The following is a 25,314-nucleotide window of genomic DNA, read 5'->3' on the forward strand; positions in this document are numbered from 1 at the left end:
AAACCAGACATTCAGATTGAGCCCAAAAATGTCCACCCTTGAACAATACTTTTGAAATACACAATGCAGACAATAATGAGAAAGAGAAGAGCCGATTTTGGAATTTGTGTTACCCTATCTGTCCCAGTTATCATCATATACGTTTCCCCTCAGGCAAGGTCAAAGGTGAGTGTTACAGTGACAGGTGACCAAATCATCTTTGTTTGGTTTGAAGCTGAGCCACAGTCACATAGTGTTATCAGAGCCAAATGTTGCTGTTGTTCTGTAACAACAGAGGTATCAGTAATCTTTCAACATAAGTGTTTGAATGTTTTACATGAAGCTGTTAGCTACAAGCATCAAAGCAAACAAATAGATCCCAGATTAAGAGATTAATTCTTAGATATGTGGGATTTTTCCCATCTAACTCTGGCAAGGAGTTAGATGAGTAGGTTGACAACACGTTTATGTCTGTCCATTAACACCCAATTCCAGTTTCCCCGCTTGACTCTATCCCACTGATTTGCGTGTGGCCGTGAAGGATAGGGTGTCCCATTTGTTTTCGGGGATCAAGGGCTAGTGTTCATCTAACCCTGCAAATGACCCTCCAAATGTTTTCAGATGTAGCCTCCAAACTGAGTGACATGAAGAAAATTCCCAGAATACTTTATAAACTCAGGCAGTGTAACATGAAACATGGCTACAGGTGTGGGGAAAGATCATGTAAAATTGGATGACTTGTGAGTGACTTAGATATCCTATGTATTAAGCTTGGATTTGTTTTGTTTTTAACTTTCTGTACTTCTCAACTCATCTGATATTAGTTCAGGGCAGAAATTACAATGAACAGGACTACACTGCAATAGCCATGACATGAAACATGGTCAGATTTGTAACTATAATAGTTTATAATGAAAGCAACAGGCTTTAATATAAAGTGTATGTAGTTATATAAATATACCGGTTGTGTGAAATATACAATATACATACAAGGTTAAGTGTAGTGCTTTCAAGCCCTATCCCTTGTAGCGCCAGTAGAGGACTAAATGATGTTGTGTTCAGACAGTTTTTGGCTTGCTGATAATGAATGGTGGCTAACAAAGCCACAACTACACAACAAAATAGAATGTGTAAAAAAAAAAGTGCCACACAGTTTAATTCAGCCATTCTAAGCTGAATCATTAGAATAGTTTTCCATGAGCAGAGGTCAGCTGTGGATCTGTCATCACTATTGTTTGCAGACAGATCCTGTTCCTGCTGCAGTCAGCAGACCTCCTCAGAGATGCACATTAATGAGGCTGCTCATTGGGCCTTTCCATGCATCCATTCAGAATCACATGGACTGCGTACAAAGCACTTCTGTGAGAGTGGATATCTTTAAAATGGTCTGTGGTGTGTAGTCCATCTGACTCTGCAAATAGCTGCAAAAACTAAAATCTGCTGCTGATCAGACAGAAGACGCCACATATAAAATTTGTCACTGGACTCCTCACCCTAATCACTTACAGGTCTTCACCAGTTTATAATGGTTTCACTAATTAGGGGTAAGCCTTTCCTTGGTGGAGGAACTATAAAAAAGGAGTAAAGAATGTGGAGTTATGTCTTTGCGGCACTACTGAGCAAAGCATGACTTATTGTTTGCAGAAATAAAATAAAGTACATGCAAGCAAAGTTTTTGTCATCTCTTTCAATGGTAAGAGTTGGTCTGTACAAAGGAGCAGTTAGTGGTTCAGTGATTTTACCAAGGACAATGAATTTATTAAAACTTGAGCTTTATTTGTGTACTTTTGGCTGGTGACGATACCATTGTATTCACCAAAGAAATTTCTGAGATCTGGGAACACTGCAATGTCTCCAAAATTAAAGCCGACTGGACAAAAAAACACAAGTAGTTAAATCAGGGATCTCAAACTGCCGGCCTGGGGGCGTTTCTGAACCTCCATTCCCCTCATGTCAAGATTATTAGTCATATATACATATAATTTATTATTTCTTTCAGATTAATATCCTTTCATATAGAATTAAAATAAAAACACAATTATATTTCTTTAAATGTCTATGGTTTGGCACAAAATAATAGTCAAAGGTCAAATTGGCCGCAAATATGAGCAAAGGGTTGTAAAGCAGAGAGCATGTTTCTGGGCTTTATTTGTTGTTTAGCTGTGAGCAACAATTATTGATGATGAAGTATTGAAATTGCTGTTTTTTTAAGTTATGGGGATATTTTCAGAATATTGTGCTTTCTTGTAGGACATGAATGTTTAACTGGCCCTCCTATGAGGTGACAATACCAACAGTGGCCCCAAGACAGTTTCAGACCCCCCGGGTAAATGATCAGATGGGTTGTAAACAAGCTACCATTTTCACCAGAGATCGCTTAAGGCAGGTGAAAGTGAAATGTCTGTGGAAAATTCTTTAATACAAAACTGCGTGCACACATAATTACAGCAAGGATGGCAAAGGTGGACCAGGAAGTCAGTCTGTAGATGGTGATGCTATGGTGAAAATGTTGTCTTTGTTTTCTCTTTTAAATGTGTTTTTCTCACTCTAACTTTAACTTGTTACCTATAAATGAACTGATAGGAATGACCCATATTGAAATTAAACTAGAATTGTTTTTCAAAGACTCAACTGAACTGAATTTCAGTCATGTGACCATTAATGTTATTCCATAAAAGCTAGTATCACTCTAAGTGTGTGTTATATAAACTACACACTGTGTTAGAGATCATGACTCCTTGGTATTAAGTTCAAATATAACATGGGCCTCCCAGTGTATGAGATTTATTTTTCCAAATCAAAAACTTCACTTGAGAGTCGCTGGTGAAGCCTAACATTCTTTTTGATAAGGAGTCCGGCTCAATTAAAGCCATCAAACCTGCAACTAGATATGACTGTAAACCCAGGAAAGAGGCAACTAGGGGAACAAATAAATATTTCCACTGGCTCTCCTCCAGGTTCTCCTCTATCTGCTCTTATGTAGGTCAGACTATTCAGACTTTTTTGACACTTCCTTCCCAAAAAGTAAAAAAAATGTCTGATACTAGACCTCCCATGCTAGACTCTGACCTTTTTCTCAAAGTCCTCAGACATGCGTAAGTCATCATGTTCAAAATTGCACAATTCACAATTTCCACCTTCTCACACACAGCTGCATTCTTTGACTGGTCATAGACACAGACAGGCAGAATGAGTCCACGTCAACCAGTGGAAAATATCCGTGGCTGCATGTCTGAAATGATGGCCGTGAAACAAATGCACAGCAAAGTAGAGTTTATAGTCTACAGTGAACCACTACAAGGCATGCTGGCCACCCATCTCACCTATGCACTTACTATAGCTGCAGATGTGACAGCTGGTAATTAATTTGGATATTTCACAGAGAGGAAGCAGAGAACTTGGGCATATGTACTGGCACGTGTTTTGTAATCCACATTTCATCTGTTTCCTCTCTTTCTTCTGTTTAATTTTAATGCTAACCCTTTCTATAAGCTTGCTCAGCATGGGTTCTGTCATTTTTCTCCCTCTGGCAGTATTATACATTTTGGGGAAAAACCAATGGAAAAACTATGCATTTCCTTAACTGAAAAAAGGCTTTTAGTGTTTTTAGCATTCCTTGGCTGACTTATCCTTAAAAGACTATATATATATATATATATATATATATATATATATATATGTGAACAAGATTTTAATACACATCAATCAGCAGTCAAATGAAGGTTGATTAGACTTGCTTGAGGTTTTAAAGAGGTTTTGCCTCCCATCCAAAAGGGCGAGTTCCTCAGTTCTGACTTACCAGTGGGGAGTACCAGCCATTTAAACTCTGCAGGATTGTCTAGGCCTGGCCTACTCTGATGACAGTTGTTGATTTCACATGAAAGCCGTTAAAGGCTCCACCAGGAGCAAAATTAATCTGTCCCCCCTCGTCAAAATGTTTGATTCTGGAAGCTTGGTGACGTAGCGTCTACTTGCTAGGCAAGTTAACCACTAATGCACTACCGAGCCGGGCGAGTGCTAGTCAATCAAACTAGCGTTTTTCTATTTTCTTGCTCTGTTCTGTTTACTCGATGTTCCCTCCTTGTATTTTTCCTCCTTTCTTTCTTTCCTCTTCACTCTCTCAGGTGCTTCTCATTGGGGGTGGTTGGTTGGTGGCCCTGCCCCCATATTTAATGGTAAGCTTGAGAAGCCAGCACTCGTTCTCCCAGCCAAAGCAGCCAACTGATCCCATCTTCTTCTGTTAGCTTCTTTTGCTCTTAATGTCTTTGTTTTATTCTTTGAATGTGGAAGTCTGGCAGTTGAGATTTTGCTTTTTTGTTTCTTAGTTTAGTTACAATTTTTTTGAAGCTCTGGGTCTACGGCCCATTGAGTGGTGGCCCAGACTTTCTCCATCAATTTGTTCTTTTTGGCCAGACCTTCAGACTCCCAGTTAGTTAGTAAATGGCTTTATTTGTAAAATAATAATTTTGCTTTAAATTTGTCAGGTTACGGTGCCTTTAAATTTCTGGCCGTAACACTCCCCCTGGCATTTTGTTCACCATTTAATTCAACATAGTTATTGAAGAGGGAAAATAAAGCTGTCCAAGTTAACAAGCTTGGTAACGGTCAGCTTGCATGCTTGTTAGTTTATTAGCTTAGAATGGCTGCTAATGGGACAATAAGTTCACACAGTTAATTTAAAATACCTATTTGAAACATGTACCATTTGAAATCCTGCTGTGACCAGACCTTAATATTGACATCAAATCATTGCAAAACAGAAAAAAATGCAGTATTACTTATAACTGTTCCTTAATGGCTTTATTTTTGGAATAAATATACTGAAGTCAAAGACAATTACAAATGCCTGTGTAAAAAATAAAAGATAAAAAAAAATATTTACATTATTTTTTGTACAGAGCTGAATAAATGTATACATAGCATACAATACAGCCCATGTAGGTTATCACTTCCTTTTGCTGTACAAAGTGGAAAGCTGATTTAAAAAAAAAAAATTATAATCCAACTAACAAAGGATCCATCCTGTAGTTAGATGTTGGACTGGACAATGTGGCCCCTTAAGAAAACAAAACAAGAATATAATGGGTTACAGGATTTCATCAAGTGTGTAGAAAGAACAGCTTGGCTCAGGCTGTGGGGCCATGAACAAGGAGATCCAGGAGAACACACATTCTGAACAGCATAACAAAGGGCCAGGTTTTCTTCCCCTCTCTGCTTCATCGTTTCATTGATAATAAATTAGATGTGGTAACTGTGCCAGACAGGCCTGACTTAACATGGCTGAACACTACGAACTGAGAAGACAATTGTTGTGGTCAAATGATGAAGGAAATGAAGGAAGCAATCAAACATGCTGTATACAGGAGGCAGGAATCGAACACAGCATGTGTGTGTCAGGCAAAGCCAATTTATCAGATGAGCAGTGCAATGTTGGGTGCAGCCTGATGAAATCACTGAGCTGGCGGCCCCAGCAGCTGACAGGGAGCAAACCACTGGCCATTGTTTCCTGCTCTGCTTTGTTTAGTCATTTCTGTCATGAAAGCCACCAATGTGACTTCAGATTCTAGTTTCCACGACTGGTGCTGAGTGAGGTCTGCAGAAAATCAGTTTCTACAGTGCAGGTGATTCCTTCCTAAAGTTTTGAAGGAGAAATCCTGGCTGCATCTTTATTGACTGTTTCTGTGAGTGAAACATGTTAAAGATGACACAGTGTTTGTAACTGTGGAAATCTGTCCAATGTTGTATCAACCATGATTTGCCATAGCAGCTAACCAAAAGATCTAAAAAACAACATTTGGATTGGATAAACGATGCAACAGTAGCACAGAAAGTATGTTAAAACAAGGCTACGATTGTACAACCACCCATATTGTGTGATGTGTTAAAAGATTCCCTGAAAAACACCTAAAAGATGAAGATCGCATGTAATGTTAATCATTAAATGGACTGTCCATCTCTGTGTGAAGGATTGTGCAGCACACGGGCAATACATTTTGTCCAGTTTGTAAAAAGTTATACATGTCAATCCTGGTATATTTGCTTTTTGAAAAATTAATGAGACAACCCGAAGGCTTCAGTGATCTATTTGCGAGACTCAACAAAAATTTTGAAACCTGCACAGTTCAAATATTATGACATGAACTGGGTTCCAGGCTCATAAGATAAACTAGATTGAATGCAAATGCAAATGCACATTCTGTATCTGGTGACAAGGGATTCAACTAAATTTTATTTGACCTTCTAATACGTCATTTTACCATCAGAGTTAGACCTGGATAATGTTTTCTGAAGTCAGTATGATGGCAGTGAAAAATATCTTCCAGCATTCATCTTGCAGCTCTCCCTCTCCTTCCAATATTCTTGTTGTTCTTCCATGCAAGTGTCCCATGATGCAGGTGAAACAATCTGCACCTGACAGACACAGTCGGGGTGATACTTGCAGGTGAATTCAATTCAGTCTATTTAAAACATAACAAAGATTTTAAGTTTATAGGTTTTAGTCACTAGCAAGGGGTTAGGTTACAGAAGTCCAGCTCCTGTGGCTTGCGTAAGCCAGTGCAGTGGTCCCTTGGGAGCAGATGCCCAGTTTGGGTTTTGCAGTGCAATGGTCGTCTCTTGAAGCCCTTCCCACAGGTTCTGGAGCAAGGCGACCATTGCCCAATATACCACTCAGGACATGGGTCTGCACAAACCCTGGTGGCTGAGGGTCTTTGTGAAGGATCACAGTCCAACCCTGGCTTCCCGTCCGGTCTCAGACACTGCACCATCCTCCTCTGGATCCCACTGCCGCAGGTCACTGAGCACTCATCCCAACCTGTTGATATCCATTTCCCAAGAGCAGGATCCTCTTTGCTATAAGACTTCTTCAGGGTGTCTCCTCCCTTCTCCTTGACATTATCCTCAGCCAGGACGCTGTTATGAGAGTTTACACGCCCCTCTTTCTTCAGAGTCTTGTCCTCCTTGGTCTGACGGGCGAGGTAGAAGGAGTAGCGGATGCGAGGAGGCGTCATCTGGCCTGCACACAGCACCTCAACAGTCAGGGATTCTCCCAAGGGCTTCACCGCTTGCAGGGTCTCAGAGAGGCCGGCTGTGCCGCTGTAGCGCAGCAGGCTGTTCTTTACAATGAAGTCCCTTTCCCCAGCTGACACGACGTAGTTCCCATTGAGCAGGTAATTGCCGTCGCTGCTCTTCACAGCCAAGTAATTGTCATCACTCCTCATTCCCTTGTAGCCTCGCTGACGGATGTCTATGTTGGCTGCGCCCACTGGCAGCATTACCACAAAGTTGTAGCCGTGCCTGCATGGCAGAACATATTACAGTCAATGAGAGCTAATGATAGAGTAGTGAAATAGATAATGCAGTTATGTTGAAGTAAGGGGGGTGGGGGAATGACAGAAGTAATATTCTCTAAAGGCTATCCCATGACGATGTGTGGGTTTTACTCACATTGGCTTTGTGAAGAGTCCAGACACCTTCTTGCAGCCCTTGTTATCACCTCCACAGATTCCACACTTATCAAACTTCTTGGTGGAACCAATTTTTCCATCACAGCCAGCCTTAATGCACTTCCCTTGGACACACACTCCTGTGGAGTCTGGGGAGCATGGAGTCCCATCCACAACCTGGAGGGTACAAATACACTTTAAGGTTAGCTTTTCATGCATACTATACATCAGTCAGAAATCAGAAACATTTAGTCACAAGAAGCAAGCACAACAGAGCATTTAACACATACTAAAGTTCACATAACAGTCCCTGTGAGTTTACTTTGCTTTATATCTTTATTCCAGGTTATGTTTTCATTTTTCATGAATAGGCAAGCAGGCAAAATAAGCACTGAAATGATAAAATATAACATTAATAATTAACTGTGAACAACACACAGGTAGCAGAATGATTATTCTGTATGTTCTGTACAGAACAGTATCTGAAGAGAGGCTGTCAACCAGATTGGCCTCACTGCTAGTCTGTCTGCAAATGTGTGACTGATAAGTTCACTTACTGTGGTTAAGAGCTCCCTGATACTGACATTTTTCCACCCTAAAATGTGTCATACCTAAAAGCTAAAACAAAACAAACCAAACTCCAGCTCAAGTTTTAAACTAAACCGTACATAGAAAGTATTGTAAACTGTTTTTTGGTTTGAAGTTGTGACTCTGTGGTTAAAACATCCAGCTGTTCTGTGATTCAGAGCTACGTGTCCACTGAGTGCTCTTATCTAGTTCTTCTAAGCCGGTATGATGGAGTGAAGTGTCTCACTGCTGCTAAAACTCACTCCACACCCTGATATCTGATAGAGCTGTACTCCTCCTCTCCTTCATTCTTTCCTTCACTCTTTGCACTTGGACCAGAGGCAGCTGGCTGACATATACTCACGTTCTCCCACATGGACTCATTGTTATCTCATATCTAAAAATCTAACCTTAATTTACTCACACTTTTGTCCAATTCCAATCATTTGTTCAGGGAAAAACAGTGTTGCAGTTTACCTTGGGTGCCAGGACGTAGAAGTAGCCAGTGCCATTAGCCCTGCAGATGAGTTTACACCTGTCATCGGTAGACACTCCAGAGTATTTGGGTACCCACACCACGGAAGGGGCGATACGGTTACTGTTGAAATTGCGGCCGCTGTTCTCACACTGCTCCTCGCGGTAAGTCTTACCTGCATAGAGGGGAGGGAAGGAGGGTGCAGAAGGTGAGAGGTGGGAATGCTCTAGGGGGAAAAATGTCATCGGACATAGTTGTCTGTTTTGAACGACTCGTACCTGTGTCAGGGCAGCGGTTCAGGTTGCAGGAGCGGTATTTGACCCGAATCCCTTGGCAGTATTTCCCTCCATTTGACGGGACTGGATTGTTGCACTCTCTTTTAGACAGTTGGACTCCGCCTCCACATGTGCGTGAGCAGGAACCGAACGGGCCCCACTTGCCCCAGCGGCCATCCACCTGAAGATACACAAACCGGTGGCATATTGCAGAGTATAGAAACAAAGACCCTTCTTAATTATACTCCAGTTAAGCTTTACATGTTGACTCAAGAACTCAGTCCTTGTGTGAGCCTTACCCTCACATTTTGGGACTGTTTGTCAGAGCAGATCCCTCGGTCGCAGACCTGTCCATCCCCACATTGGGTGCCATCTGCCCAGGGGAAGTGCCGAGTCATACACACCAAATGGCCATTGGATTGTCCGGTGCACCACAGACGGCCGCATGGTGGTTGCATGAAGGGACAGGGTTTGGAGCCTTCTCCAAACGCAAGCTCACACTGACGGTCGAGGTTGTAGGATGATCCCGGCAGCACGTCAGGGAGGACCAATGGTTTCTGAGGCTGGTCAAGCAAACATTCCCCTAAAAGACGAGAACTCAGTAAGCAACACACTGGAGCAATAATAACTGTCATCTGTGGTTTTATGGCTTTTCTTTACCAGCTATTCAACAAAACAAACATTTTATACTTATGCATCAATATTTTCACTATGCTTGTCATTAAATGTGTGTGTGTGTGTGTGTGTGTGTGTGTGTGTGTTGTGGCTGGGTGGGATTGTGGGTTGGGGGCAGTAAACAGCCATTGCCCTTGTCATTTGGGCTCTTTGAAGTAAAAGTACAGCTTGTTGCAGTGCATACAGTGTATGCCGCATACCACACACAGACACATACACATGCATAAGCACCCCTCACGCAGCCACCCCAACCCTTATCCCATCCTAAAACTCCCCCTAAAAACCCACAAGCCCGTCCTCTTTTGATTCGACGGTTGGTGCATTGGGAGAATCATCTTAGCTTTAAACTCTTTACCAAAATGACATCCAGCTAGCAAGCAGTGCAAAGGTCAAAGGAGTGGACTCTATTTACAAAAAATGGCACACAGAAACCTTTCCAGGAACAGGATAATAGGAAGTTTGACGAGCAGGTGCTTGGAAACATGAAAGATCAATGTCAGAAGTCAGTGAGAAGGTTTCCAGGAGGAGGTTTTTATCACTCAGAGACACACACAGCTTCTCACCCTTATGGGGAATTTACACATCCAAAACAAGTTATTTGCACTGGGGAAAAACTGGGTTCACTTGCTTTGAACTGTTTATTATACCATTCGTGCTGCGGTAAATTCACAACAGATAATAAGGCAGTGAGGGAATGAGCTGTAACTGGTGGCAAATTAGTTTCCTCCCATTTTACCGCAAATTTGGCAGAAGAAACACACTGATTGACTGATAGTACAATACTATATAAACAAGTCACTCCACACTGAATAAGCTGAACCTCACCTCTTCCTTCCTACACTCTCTCTAAAGACCAATCATCAAAAACAATAGCTGGTATTGTGTGCGTGTGTGGAGAAATGAACAGGTTACAAATGAATTTGGGCGCAGCTCTGCATGGAAACTGCCTCAAACATGTGGCAACATGTGTTTTTTTTCTCCCCACTGCTTTTTGAACTCTAGATTTATGACAGATTGCCAGAAGAAACCAACATATAACATTGTTAAACAGAAATCATTCCCTGTCAAGTCAAAAATGTTCTTCTGTGTCTCCCTCTGGACCAGTTTGTGTTCTTTTGTTCTCAGACCATCTCTAAAATGGACACAGAAAGAAGCAAAGAAGTTTGTCTATTTGGAGCAAACCTGCATGGGAAACACTGGGCAGATACACCTCGCTGTCCAAACCACTGTGGTGACTCTCCCCAGAACAAGCCCTCTAATTTGGGACAGATGTGGGGGCAGTTTTAAAACAAACGTTTAGCATTGCTCCAAGGCCAAGTCCTGTGGTCTGGCCTGCTTGGCAAACAATCTGCATCCAACCAAATACATTTCTTTTTGGCTTTTCCTCGTCTTTTCTATGAGCACAGCTCCATAAGAGGTTAGGCACACTCGAAGCATAGATGGACGCTGAAATTCAATCATGCTCTCACTTGCATTTACCTCAATCGATTGCAGTCATATTGCAAATCAAGAGTCTGTTGACCCAGAAAAATTTAATAAAACCCAGAAAATGTCTTATAAGCGCCTGCTTCTTTTCAGCTGCATGGAAGTCATATCTTGATCCACTGACACACAGATGAAGGATCTGATTATGTGAATAATAAAATGAGTATGTGCTCTCCTAATGTAATCATCATCTAACTACATGTTTGTTAAACACTGTTGGCGGCCTAAAGGTAAAAGAGTATTCCACTGATTAGCACTGCACTCTGTCGGACACACGATGGAAAGTTTAAAAGAAAAAGTAGCAAAATCAATGCAGCAGAATCAGATTTTTTCAACAAAAAAAATGTGTAACTTCTATGTCAAAACCCAGCACATATATTACTGACAGTGCAACTTGACCACAACAATTTGATTGGAGATTCTGGTGTGTTATGCTAGTAGCAGCCTCAAATGAGGAGGGGGCTACAACGGGCAGGTTTGGTAATCTCACTTGTTTCTAAATCCACACCACCAGATTTTTTTCATTTTCAAACTTGTATTCTTAATTGACACTGCCTCAGCTGACCTCACTTGAGGCAGCTGACATCACTTGAACCCTGTCCGGTGCCACAAAAGTTTTTATACAAGTTCCCCATTAATAACAGATTGTCAGTCACACTATGTGGCTGTTTGCAGTGAAGCATGGGGGTCAGTGGTCGTGGAAACTCACCATGCCCGCTGTCCAGGAATTCAGTGATGATGGCAGCGCTGCAGGGGGACCAGGGGCTGGTGCGGTTGATCTGAATGAGGGTGGGAGACATCATATGGTTGTCCTGCAGTTTCCCAAACACGTCCTCACAGGCCTTCACATTGTCATGTGGCATGTTGAACACGTGTCCTGTTGAGAGGGGACGAGATGTCAGATGTCTTTCGTGAATGCGGTGATACTTTCATTTGTGATTCCGCATATGCACTCACACTTTAGTAAACACTACAGTACTAATGCGTATTGAAGGATGGATGGGGTTGGCAGGCCTCACCAAGCTCATGAGCAGTGGTGAAGGCTGAAGGTAGGCCGTCGTCTTCGATCACAGAGCAGCTCCTCTTGGGGTCGCACATGGTGCCAACATCCGCCATGCCAAGAGTGTCACAGGTGGAGGCCCCACACAGGTCCTGGACAAAATACAAAAATTTGCATCAGTACATCTGAACGTGTCATAGCTAAATTAAAGGAATGGCAGTAAAAGAACTCCAACATTTATTTGTAGCCTTGCCTTTCATATCCATCTTTTCTAACAACATTGTAATCTGGTTGTAAGAAACATCTTCGAGTGCAGTGATGTAACTTGGGGTCAGTGGATGTTTCAGCATCAGCTGTCTGATTGTGCGAATGCTCCTGTTTAATGTCCCGTCTGACTTCTTTTTAGTGACGTCACCTTGTTCCCAGACCTCAGCAATTAACTTGGTGAGTACAGTGCTATTAATACCAACAGAAACTATAGCCAAATACTACAAAAAGACCCAATTTGTAACAAACTGTAATTATCCTTTAAGGTGTCTTGTTGTCATTACATTAAGATTTGTTTTTTAGAGCTTAGGAAAATATTCAGTAGTGTTAAGCGAGGCTTTCCACCACCCAGTCTTTAAGTGTTGTTAGTGGGCAACAGTGTTTAGAGCACACCTTCTTCTTTGACGTAATGTAACTGTCCCCAATCACAACATTTCCATGCCAGAGCAGAGTTTCCAGATGACCTATTTCTCTACCACAAGGTTTTAAAACCCCAGTCTTAGCGAGTATCCATTTGGAGCTAAACCTCCTAATCACAGGACAACTTCGGCTGTAACCGCCACAGAGAACCGCCCATATGCCTGGCCTATAAACAGCACTGTCCCTACATACCCAGAAACACAGCACACCAGCAGTGGTCAGCTATAACAGATAAAGCACATTACTGGTTTAATGTCACACAGCCTCTACAATCCTCTGCTGCAGCGAATGTACACATAAACACTGTGCCAAGTGAAGACCTCAAGTGCTATGACAAATCATTCCTAGAATAAACCACAAAACCACAATTGTTGGCCGGTGCAAATCTAGTCCAGATGTGCTCATGTGCAGATGACATCTGAACGTTTGGTTCATTTATGAGCAAAAACTAAAAACTGCAGGACGAACAGGGGGAGAATAAACAGCAGTGTCAATGAGTTTGTTCTTTGCTATGACCTACTTCCCAACATCTGCCATCTATCTTTGCATTTTTTGGGTGTTTTCTGCAATTTGAAAACAATATGCAATCTAAGCACATACATATTTTAATTTTATTTTGTGTGCAGATTTCAATGCATTTAACTACTATCTGGCCTACAGTTTGTGTTTTGAATGTTATATTCATAACTGCCATGTTACTCAGAGTTTCACATAGTACTTTTTCAATTAAAAACTATGAGGAGTGGAAAAACACTGATACAGCTCTGATACAGCAGTATCACAGACACAGTTTATGACATCCGGACATATTCTGGTTTACTCTTTTCTTGCTCAACCCATTATCTGTCATGTAAATAAAGGCAAACATGCTGTGAGTTCAAGAACAACTACCCCCCTCTGTCCCCCGGGGAAACATAAAAACGTCAGATTTACAGTTAGATGTAGTCTTTTGGAGACTGGCTGTTCACATACAATGAACTTTCTGTGTAACTTAATGAACTGAGTAAACATTCTTTACACAACAATCATGCTGGCTGTAGAGTTTAAAGACAACCACAGTTGCCTCTGGACATCGCTGCGTTGGTCTTCATAAAACCTACAAATTACACTGTGGGCTGGTAAACAGCAGACAATGGACATGCCTTAAATGCCCATTGAAAGCCAGGGTAAACCAGAACAAAACCACTGACTAAACCTGCTAATTCTGAGTCACCAACAGAAGACGGACTATTGTCTGAATATTTGACCTTTGCTGACATTTGCTGAGCCCATGTAGTGCTCTGTTATCAGTAGACATGCACCTTGTTTGATATCTGAAGCTAAAGTATAAAATATTCTGTTAGTAATGGTAAAAATTTGATCAGATTTGAACAAACAAGACCTTAACAGGTAATTTCATTATCATATTTGTTGGGACTTAGTGCACTGGAGCACTTAATCCTTGAAGTGTTGACATTCTGTTTGTTTTTCAAATTATGTTAGAAAGCTCAAGACAATCTTGTATATTGTTTTACGAATGGAGTATTCTGATTCATAAATAAATAAATATAAAAAGGCTGATATGTCATTGTCACTATTTGTCGCATGGAGAGCGAAAGTGAAATATTAATACAGGAATACAGGCAGTTCCTGTTCCTTGGTTGATGGGTGCTGGTAAACCTGGTGTAGACATGTTTGTTGCACACTCTCAATACTGCTCTGTGCACAATGTGACGTTATTCTTCTTTTTCTTGCACAGTTTTGGCAAAAAATTCCATCAGCAGGAATCTCTTTTTCACACAATGAGGTTAGAGCCACTGACAAGAAATGATCTTTGACCGTTCCTGGTAAATGCAGCTGCTTCTGTATTCTGCAGCACTTGTACAGTTTGTCAAATCTCTGATCAGAGCAGCATAGGTCACTCATTCAGTCCAATATGATGTTAACCTCAAACAGCAGACAACAACAGCCTTACAGCATAAACAGTGAATGAGAGAGGAAGTGAATGACGTGTTGTAAAGATGCAACAGTGCAGGCTGACTGCAGCTGTGCAGACCAGGCCCTCTGGAGCAGCTTGTTTCAGACTTGGGGCGCGCAGGTGGGGCAGAAACATGGAGGGATGTGACATCTCTGACATTGTACATAGGAAGCCCCCTCTCCACCCCCACCCTGTCTCCCTCCTACATCACTCCCCCCTCCCTCCATCTCCCTTCAGGGGCCTGTTTAATGAGGAGCAGACAAGGTGGTGGGTAGGGCTAGAAAACCCACAGCTGGAGGAAGAATGGGAACGACTGAGAGAAACAAGACACTTCTGAGAGGGTCGTTACGTTTCATTTGGCAAAGTTACAGGTAAAATAAACATTTGTTTGAGGTCTGATACAATCATGTGTCATGCCATGTTAGTGACATTTGCCAAAGGTAATTGATCACTTTATTATTCTATCTTTGAGACTGTAATTGCATCTGCAGTTGCCCCTTTGACTGCAGACTGAGCAATATCCAAACATTATCTTTCTCAGTAATTAAATCTGAGCAGGGTTGATTCAACTTTATTCCAAGTCTTCAATGTCGTAATGAAATCAAAGTGGCCTGATTTCACAAGGCAGACAGTTCATCATAGATCAGTTGGTTACAGCTGACCGATGAATGTGAGCAATGACTTCATCTCTGACCCTGTGTCATCGGCCAAATATTTGGGAGTGCAGAGAGAACTCGGAGTGGGTTCCAAGTCTATAAAACTTCCCTCTGAGGATCCATGAAGAGCAATCAAGACTATTGCTCTGTTCAGCTCAAGTAATTTCCTTAGTGGCCCAGCCTCAGAGTCAAAGCTGTGATGGTACTGGTGGACTGGTGTGTTTTGAGAGCTCATCAATTAACTGACACAGCAGGAGAGGTTTGGGGGAAGCCTGCCATGTAAAATCTACAGTATTTAGTGAACCAAGTCCATCTCTTATCAAACTGAAGTATGCCTCATTTACAAAAAGCCGCCATGGCTTTGTTATCATTATCATTGCTGATGTTATTATTATAACACATTAAGTTGACATAATGAACTTGCTGGGAATGATAATCAGATTTTCGCCTTTCTGTGAGTAATTACACTCACTTAAATACCACATTGTCCCCTGTTAGATCGGACCCTGTACTATGAACTCAAAATAAAGCATTTTTACCTGTCTAGTGAACAGAATTGCTGTGTCCCAGTAGTCTGGATGCTTGTCGTTGTTTTTGTTCATCTTTTTTTGCCAAGTGCAAAAGTTTCTCAGCGTCATGGCGGCGTTCCCGGACACCTTAGGTCCTTTGTCCTCCTCGGATATAATCACGATCTTCACAACTGTGATGCTGATGGAGTTGAGGATACTGGGGTGTCTGTAGAGCCTCGCTGCCACTGACATGAGTGTCAAGAGGTAGTGCTTTAGGTCATCTCCATGGAACTGCGCCATGGACTCGTCGGCCACCACGAGCGTCTCGACGTACCTGGGGATCGAGGCGAACCTTTTGGCTCTCCCCATCCTCTTCAGCATCGTTTCGGTCATATTGCTGTAATCTTGTAGTCGCTTGTATTTCTCCAACGATTGCGCAACCTGGAGACTGATGTCGCTGTCCACTGCGCACCTAGAGGTTGTATTGAGCTTCAGGTTGTTGCTGGTTCTGCGCCGGATGATGTGCGCACTTTCTGCGCTTCTGGTGTCATTTTGCACCGGGCTGATAAAATATTCCCAGCCTTGGAAGCCAAATGCACCATGCAAACCCTTACAGAGGCTCAAAGCAGCATAAGAATAGCGGTCAGCATTCACATATCCGGAGTAAAAACACCGGCTCAGGTCAGTGGTGACATCGGTGTTGGAGAGCCAGAATGCGTCTTGGTTAGAAATGGAAGGGGCAATGAAATTTGAGTCCTGGTGTAAATCGATCACTAATTCCTGCTGGAAAGCTCGTATTTTTAAGACACACTTCCCATTAAGGATATCCACGTCGTTGTCAAAATCTCCCCTGTCATGGTTGTGGTTATCCAATCTAATCGGGAAGCAAAGTTCACTTTCCATGCAACGAACAAGTTTTGAGAGTGAGACCACATAGAAGAGGAGAAAAGTTGTTCTGATAAACATGACGATGTTTGCATTCAATGAAGAATGCAATGACCAACAGAGAGAACAAAACGATTTTGAATCTGCAAGCTCAATGGAAGCGGTGAGTGCTACTGATCAGGATGAAGAGCATAATCCAGTGCGCACGATTCTAAAACAATGCAGGTCGTACAAGTCCTCTCAGTGCAAACTCCTCCTGGTCATGACCCATTCCCATTCTCCACCTGTGTGTGTGCTGAGTCGACTGCTGCCTTCTGTGGACTTTATGCATTTTCGTCATGTGTAAAAATATGGAAACTCAATCTCTCTTTTGGAGGGGGGTTGTCTTTGGATGCGCTCATTGGATGCGCGTCTCAACTCAAGACTTTTTCTGCGGGCCACTTAAAACTCAGCGAACAGCAGTCCTATCATCATGTCCCAACACTGTGATGTATACGACCCCTTACTTCCAGGTACGGAGACCCTCCCTAACTCCACATAATGTGCAGAACTCCATTAAGTCATTACTAAAATGGAAATTCTGGCCACATTGCGGAGATGTAATTAATAAACAAAGATAAACACGCTAGATTAGTCCTCGTTCCCCCCATTTTAATCAGGAAGCTTTAATAACTCACAGGCATGAACATCAGAGGGCTGCAGGCATACTGGAGATATTGAAATATGGCGAGCATGACCCAAGTCACCATAATATTGTAGCTGAAGAGGAATATTAGGTTACTGTGATTCAGCTGTCACGTAATGGTCAGATCTGTTTCTCTGCGTCAATCTTGTACGACACCTGGTGGACAACCATAGAACTTGGTACATTCAATTCAAAGATGCTCATTAGATGTATCCTGTTATGCAGTACAGAATAAAGTACTTCTTCTCAAGTGCTGTACTACGGTAGAGTTTTGAAGTAGGCCCTGCTTGTACTTTAGCTGAGGTTTTTTATTTAATGGACAATTTTATATTTCTGCTCCACTACATTTCTGAGGGGACTGTATTGTGCTTTTTACTCTTACAAATGTACTTTTCATTTGCAGATTAAAACTTAATTTACAGAACATGTCTTCAGCCTTTAAAATGTATTGATCTGGTTTAGACTAACCGTCCCACAGTATAGAAGGTAGTTAAAATCAGCTCTATGTCGACCAACTACAACAGTAAAATGTTCTTCAGACTGCTTCTTGCACTGCTGCAGCTTGTGAATCTCCCCTGTCCTGTGGGGATCAATAAGTCTCATCTATTGCATCTGTAATGATAATCAATAATGTAATAATAATAATAATAATGATATACCTCTCTGAATGGGGTCATTCTGAATAATGAGTACTTTTAATTACATTATATTACATTTTGTTTGACTTTACAGAGTACATTTACACTGTGGTACTGATACCTGTACTTCCTCCACCACTGTAGTGATTGAGAGACAGGTGGAGTGGGAGGCAGAGAGAGGTAGAGGCAGATAAACAGACATTTAGTTTAAATAATGAACTTAGGCTAACTACCTATAAAGCTGTATGTATCACATTAGCTGATACATCGGTATGTTATTTTAAATGAGTGGATGAACCAGGGTGTGGCGCCCTCGGCTGTTCAGATGAGGTCACTCTCCTCCAGCTCGCCGCCTGCTTTGTTTGCCGTTCTCAGCCCGTTGCCAGGAACGCAACAGCGGTTGCTAGGCTAAGGACCCCTCCGTGGGTGTTGTCCACAGAAAAGCCAGTTTTGACTTTGACTTACAAAGTAAAGAAAACATTAAAATAACTATCCGTTGTGAAAATAAGCTCCCAACGGCCCACTCATACAAATACTGAGTATATGCGTGTGGCAAGTTAAACTTTACTATGTCCTTTGTTACTTTTCTTTTTTTTGTAAAACGGCAGTCAGACCTGCTCTCTGTTCTGTTTGTTCCATATCCAGAAAGTAGTGGCACACACACACACACACACACACACACACAGAGCTGTAAGCTTCACCGCGAACTAAACTAACATTAGCATACTTTACAAGGCTACTAACCATAAGTTTTGGCTTAAAGGTACACAGGTTTTGAATCCAAGTAACACACGTAGTAAGTTAAGTTACATAAGGAATGAAACAACCGCCCGTTTAACGTTAACTGCTAACCACCAACGGTCACTCTGTCCGTTGTAACGTTAACGGTCACTCTGTCCGTTGTAACGTTAACGTTTAGCCTCCCGGTTGTTGACATGAATTCGTATCACGTTTTGGAGCTGGTGGGAGAGGGCTCGTTTGGTCGAGTGTACAAAGGACGGAAAAGATTTACTGGCCAAGTAAGTAGCTTAGGTGGGAATGTTTTAATGTTTAATGGCAGTTTTAATGGCGTGTGTAGCCACACCGTTTAAAACCGTCTGTTCACGTCCATTAGGTGGTGGCTCTGAAGTTCATGCCAAAGGTGGGTCGTTCTGAAAAGGAGCTGCGAAGTCTCAAGAGGGAGATTGAGATCATGAGGGGTCTTCAACATCCAAATATTGTCCAGCTCTTTGACAGCTTTGAGACTGAAACTGAGGTCTGTTTAAAAACACACACAATGCATCTTTGTTCACAAATAAAGTTTTTCTGATCCACCAAACTAATTGTGTTTTACATCTGAGTTCATAATCTCATCTATATTTCTAACAGGTTGTGGTTGTAACTGAGTATGCAGAGGGTCAGTTGTTTCAGATCCTTGAGGATGATGGGAGCTTGCCAGAGAGCCAGGTATATATATATATATATTTACAGTGCACAGACTAGATTCATCATGGTTTTGCATGATAAACATTTGCTCCTTCTTCCAAGGTCCGTGAGATTGCCTGCCAGCTGGTCTCAGCTCTGTATTATTTACACTCCCATCGCATTCTTCATCGTGACATGAAACCACAAAATATACTGTTGGGGAAAAGTGGGGTGGTGAAACTGTGTGACTTTGGGTAGGTAGACGTTGATTATTTGAAAGGAAAAGTAGCCGTATTAATCATTCCCTCAAAGATAAACCATATGTGATGCAATCTTGCTGTAGGTTTGCCAGGGCCATGAGCGTCTCCACCTTGGTGCTGACTTCTATCAAGGGAACGCCACTGTACATGTCTCCTGAGCTGGTGGAGGAGAAACCATATGACCACACTGCTGATCTCTGGTCTCTGGGCTGCATCCTTTATGAACTCCACACGGGGGCGCCTCCGTTCTACACCAACTCCATCTTCCACCTGGTGCAGCTTATAGTGAGAGATCCAGTCAAATGGCCTGACACTATGAGCGACACCTGCACGGTACAGTACAGCACAGATACGGTCTAGTCATGCTGTGTCATGTTTGGGTAAAAGCCAGCATTGTATGACAAACAGAATATATTGCCTTAATTAAAGTGCTTATCTGATATTTCCCTTACAGAGTTTCCTAAAAGGTTTGTTGACCAAAGACCCTCAGAAGCGGTTGTCATGGCCAGACCTCTTGCACCATCCCTTTGTTGCCGATGGTGTTCCAGGTGATGCTTATAACTCTTAATTTAACATTTCCAAACATGCATGATGCTGGTCTGTTTTTAAGATGACTCAGTAACTTTGACAGTTTTATTCCCACACTGATGTGTTGGCACAGTGCTGTCAGACACAAGTGTTTTCAGCCCTCTGACAGTCACGCCCAGCCCAGATATGCTGGCGCTGAAACTTCAGCAAGTGGCAGCGAAGACGGTGCCGACTTCTGGAGAGAGCAGGCTGTTGCGAAAGGCCAGGGAGCAGAAGGACAACAGCAACAGGGGGAAACCAGAGGGCAGTGACGGTGTAAAAGTCAGTCACAAATCAATTTCTCATTCTTAGATTAGTCACATGGAAATTCACGGGGGAGCTTTAAGCTGTTCTGTGTACATTAACAGAAAAAGAAGGATGGAGTGGGAAATGAAAGGGACAACTCTACCGTGGCGGCGGCATCTCCTCGAGCCAAACCCATGACAGCTGCCAATCAAAGCCTCAACCCAAAGAGTCAAGCCTGCATGAGATCAAAAAACAGGTGTTTATGGAAGTTAAGGATAAGTATATAATATACTACCCAAGCAGACTGAGGTGTTAACAGTTTATGTGCACATCCTCTGCAGGGGTCAGATTAGCAGGGACTATGAACAGGAGTTCCCCTCTGTAGAGGTTGGACCACGACTAGTGCGGAGATGCAGTGAGGACAGTCAGATCACACTGCACAGGCAGGTTGGTGTCAGCTGCTTTTTATTGTGGTACTAATACATTGTCCGTTTAGAAAATGTGTTTTATAATAGGGAGTTTATACTTCCAGTAGCAAATCGGTCCTGATAATAGAGAAACTGGTTGCTTTCTTCAAGGAAAATGTGTTGTACAGTATCAATAATTCCTTGTTCTCTCAGGATGTTGACAGTGAGGACTATTGGGAGAAACTGGCACAAGAATCAGACCCGAGCAGGCAGGAGAAAGAAGTGTTAAACCACAGTGCCATCATACCTCAACTTAAATCCAAGCTCTTGACATTTAAAGCTCAGGTAATTAGGTACAACTTTCAACTGAGCATAAATGGATTCTACAGTTATTTTGCATTTAGTCTCTTTCTTTGTTTTGGTCAGCTAACAGGTGGCGTGGTTAAAGAAGCGTGGCAAATTCACCGAACGCTGAAGGTCTTACACAACCTGATTCTGACCTCTGACCTTGAGAAGTCGTACCAAATCCGCCGGGAACTTGGGCTACCCCATGTCCTCTTTGACCTAATCCACGATACTGTAGAAAACTCAATTTCCAGCAAGGTTGTAGCTCATGAATGGGGCATCTTCAACAATACATCATTCTTGCCACAGTATTCCTAACCTTTTTGTATTTTTTTTTTGTATTCTTCTAAAAGCAACCATGGAGTGTGCCAGTGCTTGGAGAAATGATTGTTGTGCTCATGATCTACTGGGAGAAGCACAGTGACTGGGTGGAAGAAGAAAACAGGTTTGATTTTTCCTTTTCTTCACTGAAGCTGATTTTGTTGATTTTTTTGAGTGCTGTATGTATACAAATGAATGACTACTTCACAGTCAATCAACTGTTGCAGGCAGCTGATCATTTGTTCTCTTACTGTAGACTGGAACTGGGACTGGAGTTCACCAAGCCCTTCATCACAATTCTCAGTCACCCAAACCTCATTCCTTTGGCAGTAAGTATGCGTTAGCATATACTGCACACAGTTTTACAGTTAGCTTGCCTGTTATGTGACACAGCTGATTTTGTGATCTTTTCTTTAGCCTCTAGCTGCCTCTGTTTTGTCTCTGTTAACACAACACGATGTTGAGGTCCAGGTTGATATGGACAATCTAACCTCCTTGATGAAAAACCTGCTTTTGGACTCGTATGAGGTACTGAATCTGTGAGAAGTCATTTGCATATTCTGCAAATTGTGAGTTTAAAGTGATTCACCGTTGTGTCCTCTGCCTCATCAGCCTCAGCTTTCTCTTCCTTCTGGCTGGGGACTCTGTGATGGCATCCTCTCTTTACTCCTGTACACCCTCTCTGAGGTCAGACAATAACTACACACTGCTAAAACATTTGACTGGGTGGATAATGGGGATAAGACAGCTTTTTTTTTTTTCTTTTAACAGCACGAAAATGGCTCTGGATCTTCATGTTTAGATCCAGTTATGTTTCTGGATCTATGGAAAAGAATTGGTCCTTCACTATCAAAGACAGCACTAGACATAGACTTCTGTTCGGCTCATGGTAAATATGCGTATTCTTTGAAGCCCTCCATATTATAAACCCTTTTGTGCATGTTTTTTACTTTTCATTTTCTTTCAACATCAGGGCTGTATTCCTTTTTGTCTACCGCGCTGTTCGTCTTCACCAAGGATCCATACTCGTGCATTCCTCTGTTTTCTGACTCTGAATCAAAGTGTGTATACACTCTTGGCAGGCTGCTTGGCACTGACTGGTTGGTATTCAGATTTCCTAATTAACATACTGTTTCATTTGTACCGCCGATCTTAGAGTAGCACAGCTACTACGCCTGGAGCTAACAATAACATCTTTTATACCCCACAGTCTTCATTTGTTTGCTGGATTCAGTCCTGAGAGACTTGAGCTGGATCTGAGTCACGACAGCCTGTCCGTGTTGAGCTGCCACTTGTTGTGCTTTCCGTTCGCCCTGGACCTGCCTCCACACACCATGTCCACGGTTTTCCAGTTGTACGACAGTTGTGGTATTGTTACAAGCCTCCTGCAGGTTAGGGCCTTTCCATGCTCCGATAAAGACCTCGCTGATAAATATAATTCTCTGATGCAACACAGAATAACTCTTGCAACAGGCTCACATCAGGCACACACTACTGTACATCCTAATGTCTCTTGTGAGAGTATTGTGTTGTTTGTTGTTAGCTGTTTGATCTGTGATGAGTTGTCTGGATGATTTTGTTTTTCCGTGCTTTGGCAGGTAATTCAAACTCTTCCTCCTCCGCTCCTGGAGCTGCCTCTCTCCCTGCTGAGCCGTTTGCTCCTGTGTGACCCAGAGCGCTCAGTTCCCTGCCTCAGAAAAGCTGCTAGTGGTTTTTTCGCGCCACCCAGGAACAGCCAGCTCACTGCCTCCAAACACCCAGCTCCGCTAACCAGAACTGCCAGCTCTTTGCTCGCTCACTTGCTGCAGCTGGATGTGCTGTGGGATTCTGCCGTGGAGCTCCTAACTCTATTGTCCCAAGAAGCCCGCTGTTCCCCTCGGCCCGCCCACCTTCAACTTCACCTGGAAGCCTCAGTGCTGCACCAGGCGCTGGCTCACTCTCATGACCAGATCAGGGCTGCCACATGCAGACTTTTGGGACATTTAGATCCGTTCAGGCCTCCTACACTGCACACCCTGCAACCTGACATTTTCAAAAGCATGATCGAGTGTCTTCATGATTCCTGCACGCCTGTACGGCGGATGGCTTGCAGGGCAATCGGGAACTGGTTGGGATATATTGCGGCAGGGTTTAAAATGGGTAGGTTCAAAGGAAAGGGCAGTGACACTGCAGGGTGGGGCAAAGAGACAGGACAAAATAAACGCAGTGAGGCAGCAACAGGACATTTGGCAACTTTAGTAGAACAGGGAGTTGACGATGAGCAGGGGCGCGAGTGGGTAGAGGAAGCCAGGAGGACGGCAGCCATGCTGGCGTCTCTTGTCACTGACCCAGATGCCCTCACGCGTCGGCACTGTTGCGCAGCCCTGGGAAACCTGGTATATGTTGATGGGGCTGCGTCCTTGTTGTTGGAGGAAGATGTGCCCAGCTCACTCCTTAGAGCTGCATGCACAGATTCCCATAATGCAGTGAGACAAGCTGCCATAGCGACCCTGTGCCTGTACAGCGAGCAGGACACGATACGTCAGGTAATGAGATGAACAGGAGGGAAGGTGTCAGCATTACAATGAGTCTGTTTCTGTTTTTAGAATGAAGTTAGAAAGAGCTTTTTGTAATTGTTACATAATTAATGTAATATGACTAACTATAATTAATTGGCTATAAGAGAATATTTAGTTTCTTTATGAAGGAAAATGATTTCCTTTTAATGCCTTCAGGGCTAACCTCTTCATCGGCAGCATTGCCCTGAGCTCATTCATTCCATACATTTGTTCACTGCTCATAGTTCATTGCATATTGGCACTTTGAACAGGTGTAAATGAAAAATATTTCCAGGTTAGTCACTCTCTTTTGCATTTATTTGAAGGTCCTGATCTCCCTCGATGCCAGTAAGAAACTTCTTCAGGCTTCACAACGTACACCTCAACAATGTGACTATCATCGGCTCATTGAACGACTGTGAGTCCAGTTCACCAGGAAGGACATCAGATCTTAATGCCATGTGTAAAGAATTCTCCTCTTTCCTTACGTTACAATACAACTTCCTACTCTCTTAAATAGTGTGTTCAAGGACTACAGACAATTATCATATCCCCTGTTAATTATTTTCCTTCGTAAACATTTTAAAATGTTTTTTTTTTTTTTAACAAAACACAGAATGAAAATGTCACAAATAAAAAGTCACTTTTCTGAATGAAAATCTTTGTTGGCACCAATATTGTGGTTGTGTGTTGAAAAACAAGTCTGTCATTACTATTATATGATGTTTCGTTTTATGACATCAGTTCAAATTACATAAGAATATAACTAATCGAAATTCCGCATAAAGGACGGCAGTTTCTATTTAATTAGTGGAAATATTCCTTTTACTGTTCCTACTCCGCAGTAATAGTCACGAATCGCGGTTATGGGAGCAGAAAGTAGGTGAATGAATTAACTTTTGTATTAGAAATCTGTCTCCACTATCACAGCAGCACAGGTTGTAGTGTTTGTAGATGTTGTGTTTTAAGTATAGTGCAAGTTATTGATTTTTAGATTGATGTGTCTCGTTATACAAATTGAGTAAGTATGGTCGTAAGAATTGATGGCGTCATAAGTTTTAGGATTTTAAAGCCTTTTGAGGCAAATTTTAGTTTTTTTTTATTACGCAATATAAAATGTAGCAACTTGATTTATTGAACTGTCGGGCCACTGCAAGCAGTATTTTTTCCAACAGCAGACAGGCATTTTCCGGAGGTTTAGACGTTGAATTAATTCCTTTTTTTAAATCGTTCATTTTGCAGGGTAACATCGACTCAACCAGAAGGGTTCATAAAGATAATAATTATAAAAGTTATCTGTCGCTCCCAA

General features: G+C 42.3%; 2 protein-coding genes across 4 annotated transcripts; one reads left to right on the forward strand and one right to left on the reverse strand.

Annotated features, from left to right (window-relative positions):
- Nucleotides 1-4,753: 4,753 nt before the first annotated feature.
- Nucleotides 4,754-16,911, reverse strand: adamts15a (ADAM metallopeptidase with thrombospondin type 1 motif, 15a). Of its 2 annotated transcripts, none has more exons than XM_051401978.1 (8): nt 15,741-16,911; nt 11,921-12,053; nt 11,611-11,778; nt 9,047-9,324; nt 8,745-8,922; nt 8,469-8,641; nt 7,426-7,601; nt 4,754-7,275 (listed from the first exon to the last, which is right to left on the reverse strand). In XM_051401978.1, exons 1-8 carry the CDS (start codon nt 16,674-16,676, stop codon nt 6,483-6,485), a joined length of 2,835 nt encoding a protein of 944 aa, XP_051257938.1. In that variant the 5' UTR covers nt 16,677-16,911; the 3' UTR covers nt 4,754-6,482. The 2 variants fall into 2 exon arrangements, with proteins under 2 accessions (XP_051257938.1, XP_051257937.1); XM_051401977.1 differs by having other exon boundaries at nt 9,041-9,324.
- Nucleotides 16,912-18,579: 1,668 nt separating this feature from the next.
- Nucleotides 18,580-24,664, forward strand: stk36 (serine/threonine kinase 36 (fused homolog, Drosophila)). Of its 2 annotated transcripts, XM_051402059.1 has the most exons (21): nt 18,580-18,774; nt 18,829-18,937; nt 19,033-19,173; nt 19,287-19,364; nt 19,446-19,576; nt 19,666-19,915; nt 20,037-20,130; nt 20,244-20,431; nt 20,518-20,651; nt 20,737-20,842; nt 21,016-21,147; nt 21,229-21,405; nt 21,501-21,592; nt 21,725-21,797; nt 21,886-21,996; nt 22,081-22,155; nt 22,240-22,357; nt 22,442-22,568; nt 22,679-22,859; nt 23,067-23,993; nt 24,332-24,664. In XM_051402059.1, the coding sequence occupies exons 2-21, from the start codon at nt 18,854-18,856 to the stop codon at nt 24,425-24,427; spliced, it is 3,315 nt and encodes a 1,104-aa protein (XP_051258019.1). In that variant the 5' UTR covers nt 18,580-18,774; nt 18,829-18,853; the 3' UTR covers nt 24,428-24,664. The 2 variants fall into 2 exon arrangements, with proteins under 2 accessions (XP_051258019.1, XP_051258020.1); XM_051402060.1 differs by lacking the exon at nt 18,580-18,774 and having other exon boundaries at nt 18,808-18,937.
- The last annotated feature ends 650 nt before the right edge of the window (nt 24,665-25,314 follow it).

The sequence above is a fragment of the Dicentrarchus labrax genome, unplaced genomic scaffold, assembly GCF_905237075.1.
Source record: "Dicentrarchus labrax unplaced genomic scaffold, dlabrax2021, whole genome shotgun sequence".
Taxonomy (NCBI): Eukaryota; Metazoa; Chordata; class Actinopteri; family Moronidae; genus Dicentrarchus; species Dicentrarchus labrax.

Coding starts and splice junctions, on each gene's coding strand:
- stk36 (XM_051402059.1), top strand. CDS start 18,854: ATGAATTCGTATCACGTTTTGGAGCTGGTGGGAGAGGGCTCGTTTGGT. Junction 18,938..19,032: donor GGAAAAGATTTACTGGCCAA/GTAAGTAGCTTA, acceptor CACGTCCATTAG/GTGGTGGCTCTGAAGTTCAT. Junction 22,156..22,239: donor TCCTGTACACCCTCTCTGAG/GTCAGACAATAA, acceptor TTCTTTTAACAG/CACGAAAATGGCTCTGGATC.
- adamts15a (XM_051401977.1), bottom strand. CDS start 16,676: ATGTTTATCAGAACAACTTTTCTCCTCTTCTATGTGGTCTCACTCTCA. Junction 11,779..11,920: donor CACCACTGCTCATGAGCTTG/GTGAGGCCTGCC, acceptor CCCTCTCAACAG/GACACGTGTTCAACATGCCA. Junction 8,923..9,040: donor AACAGTCCCAAAATGTGAGG/GTAAGGCTCACA, acceptor GTGTATCTTCAG/GTGGATGGCCGCTGGGGCAA.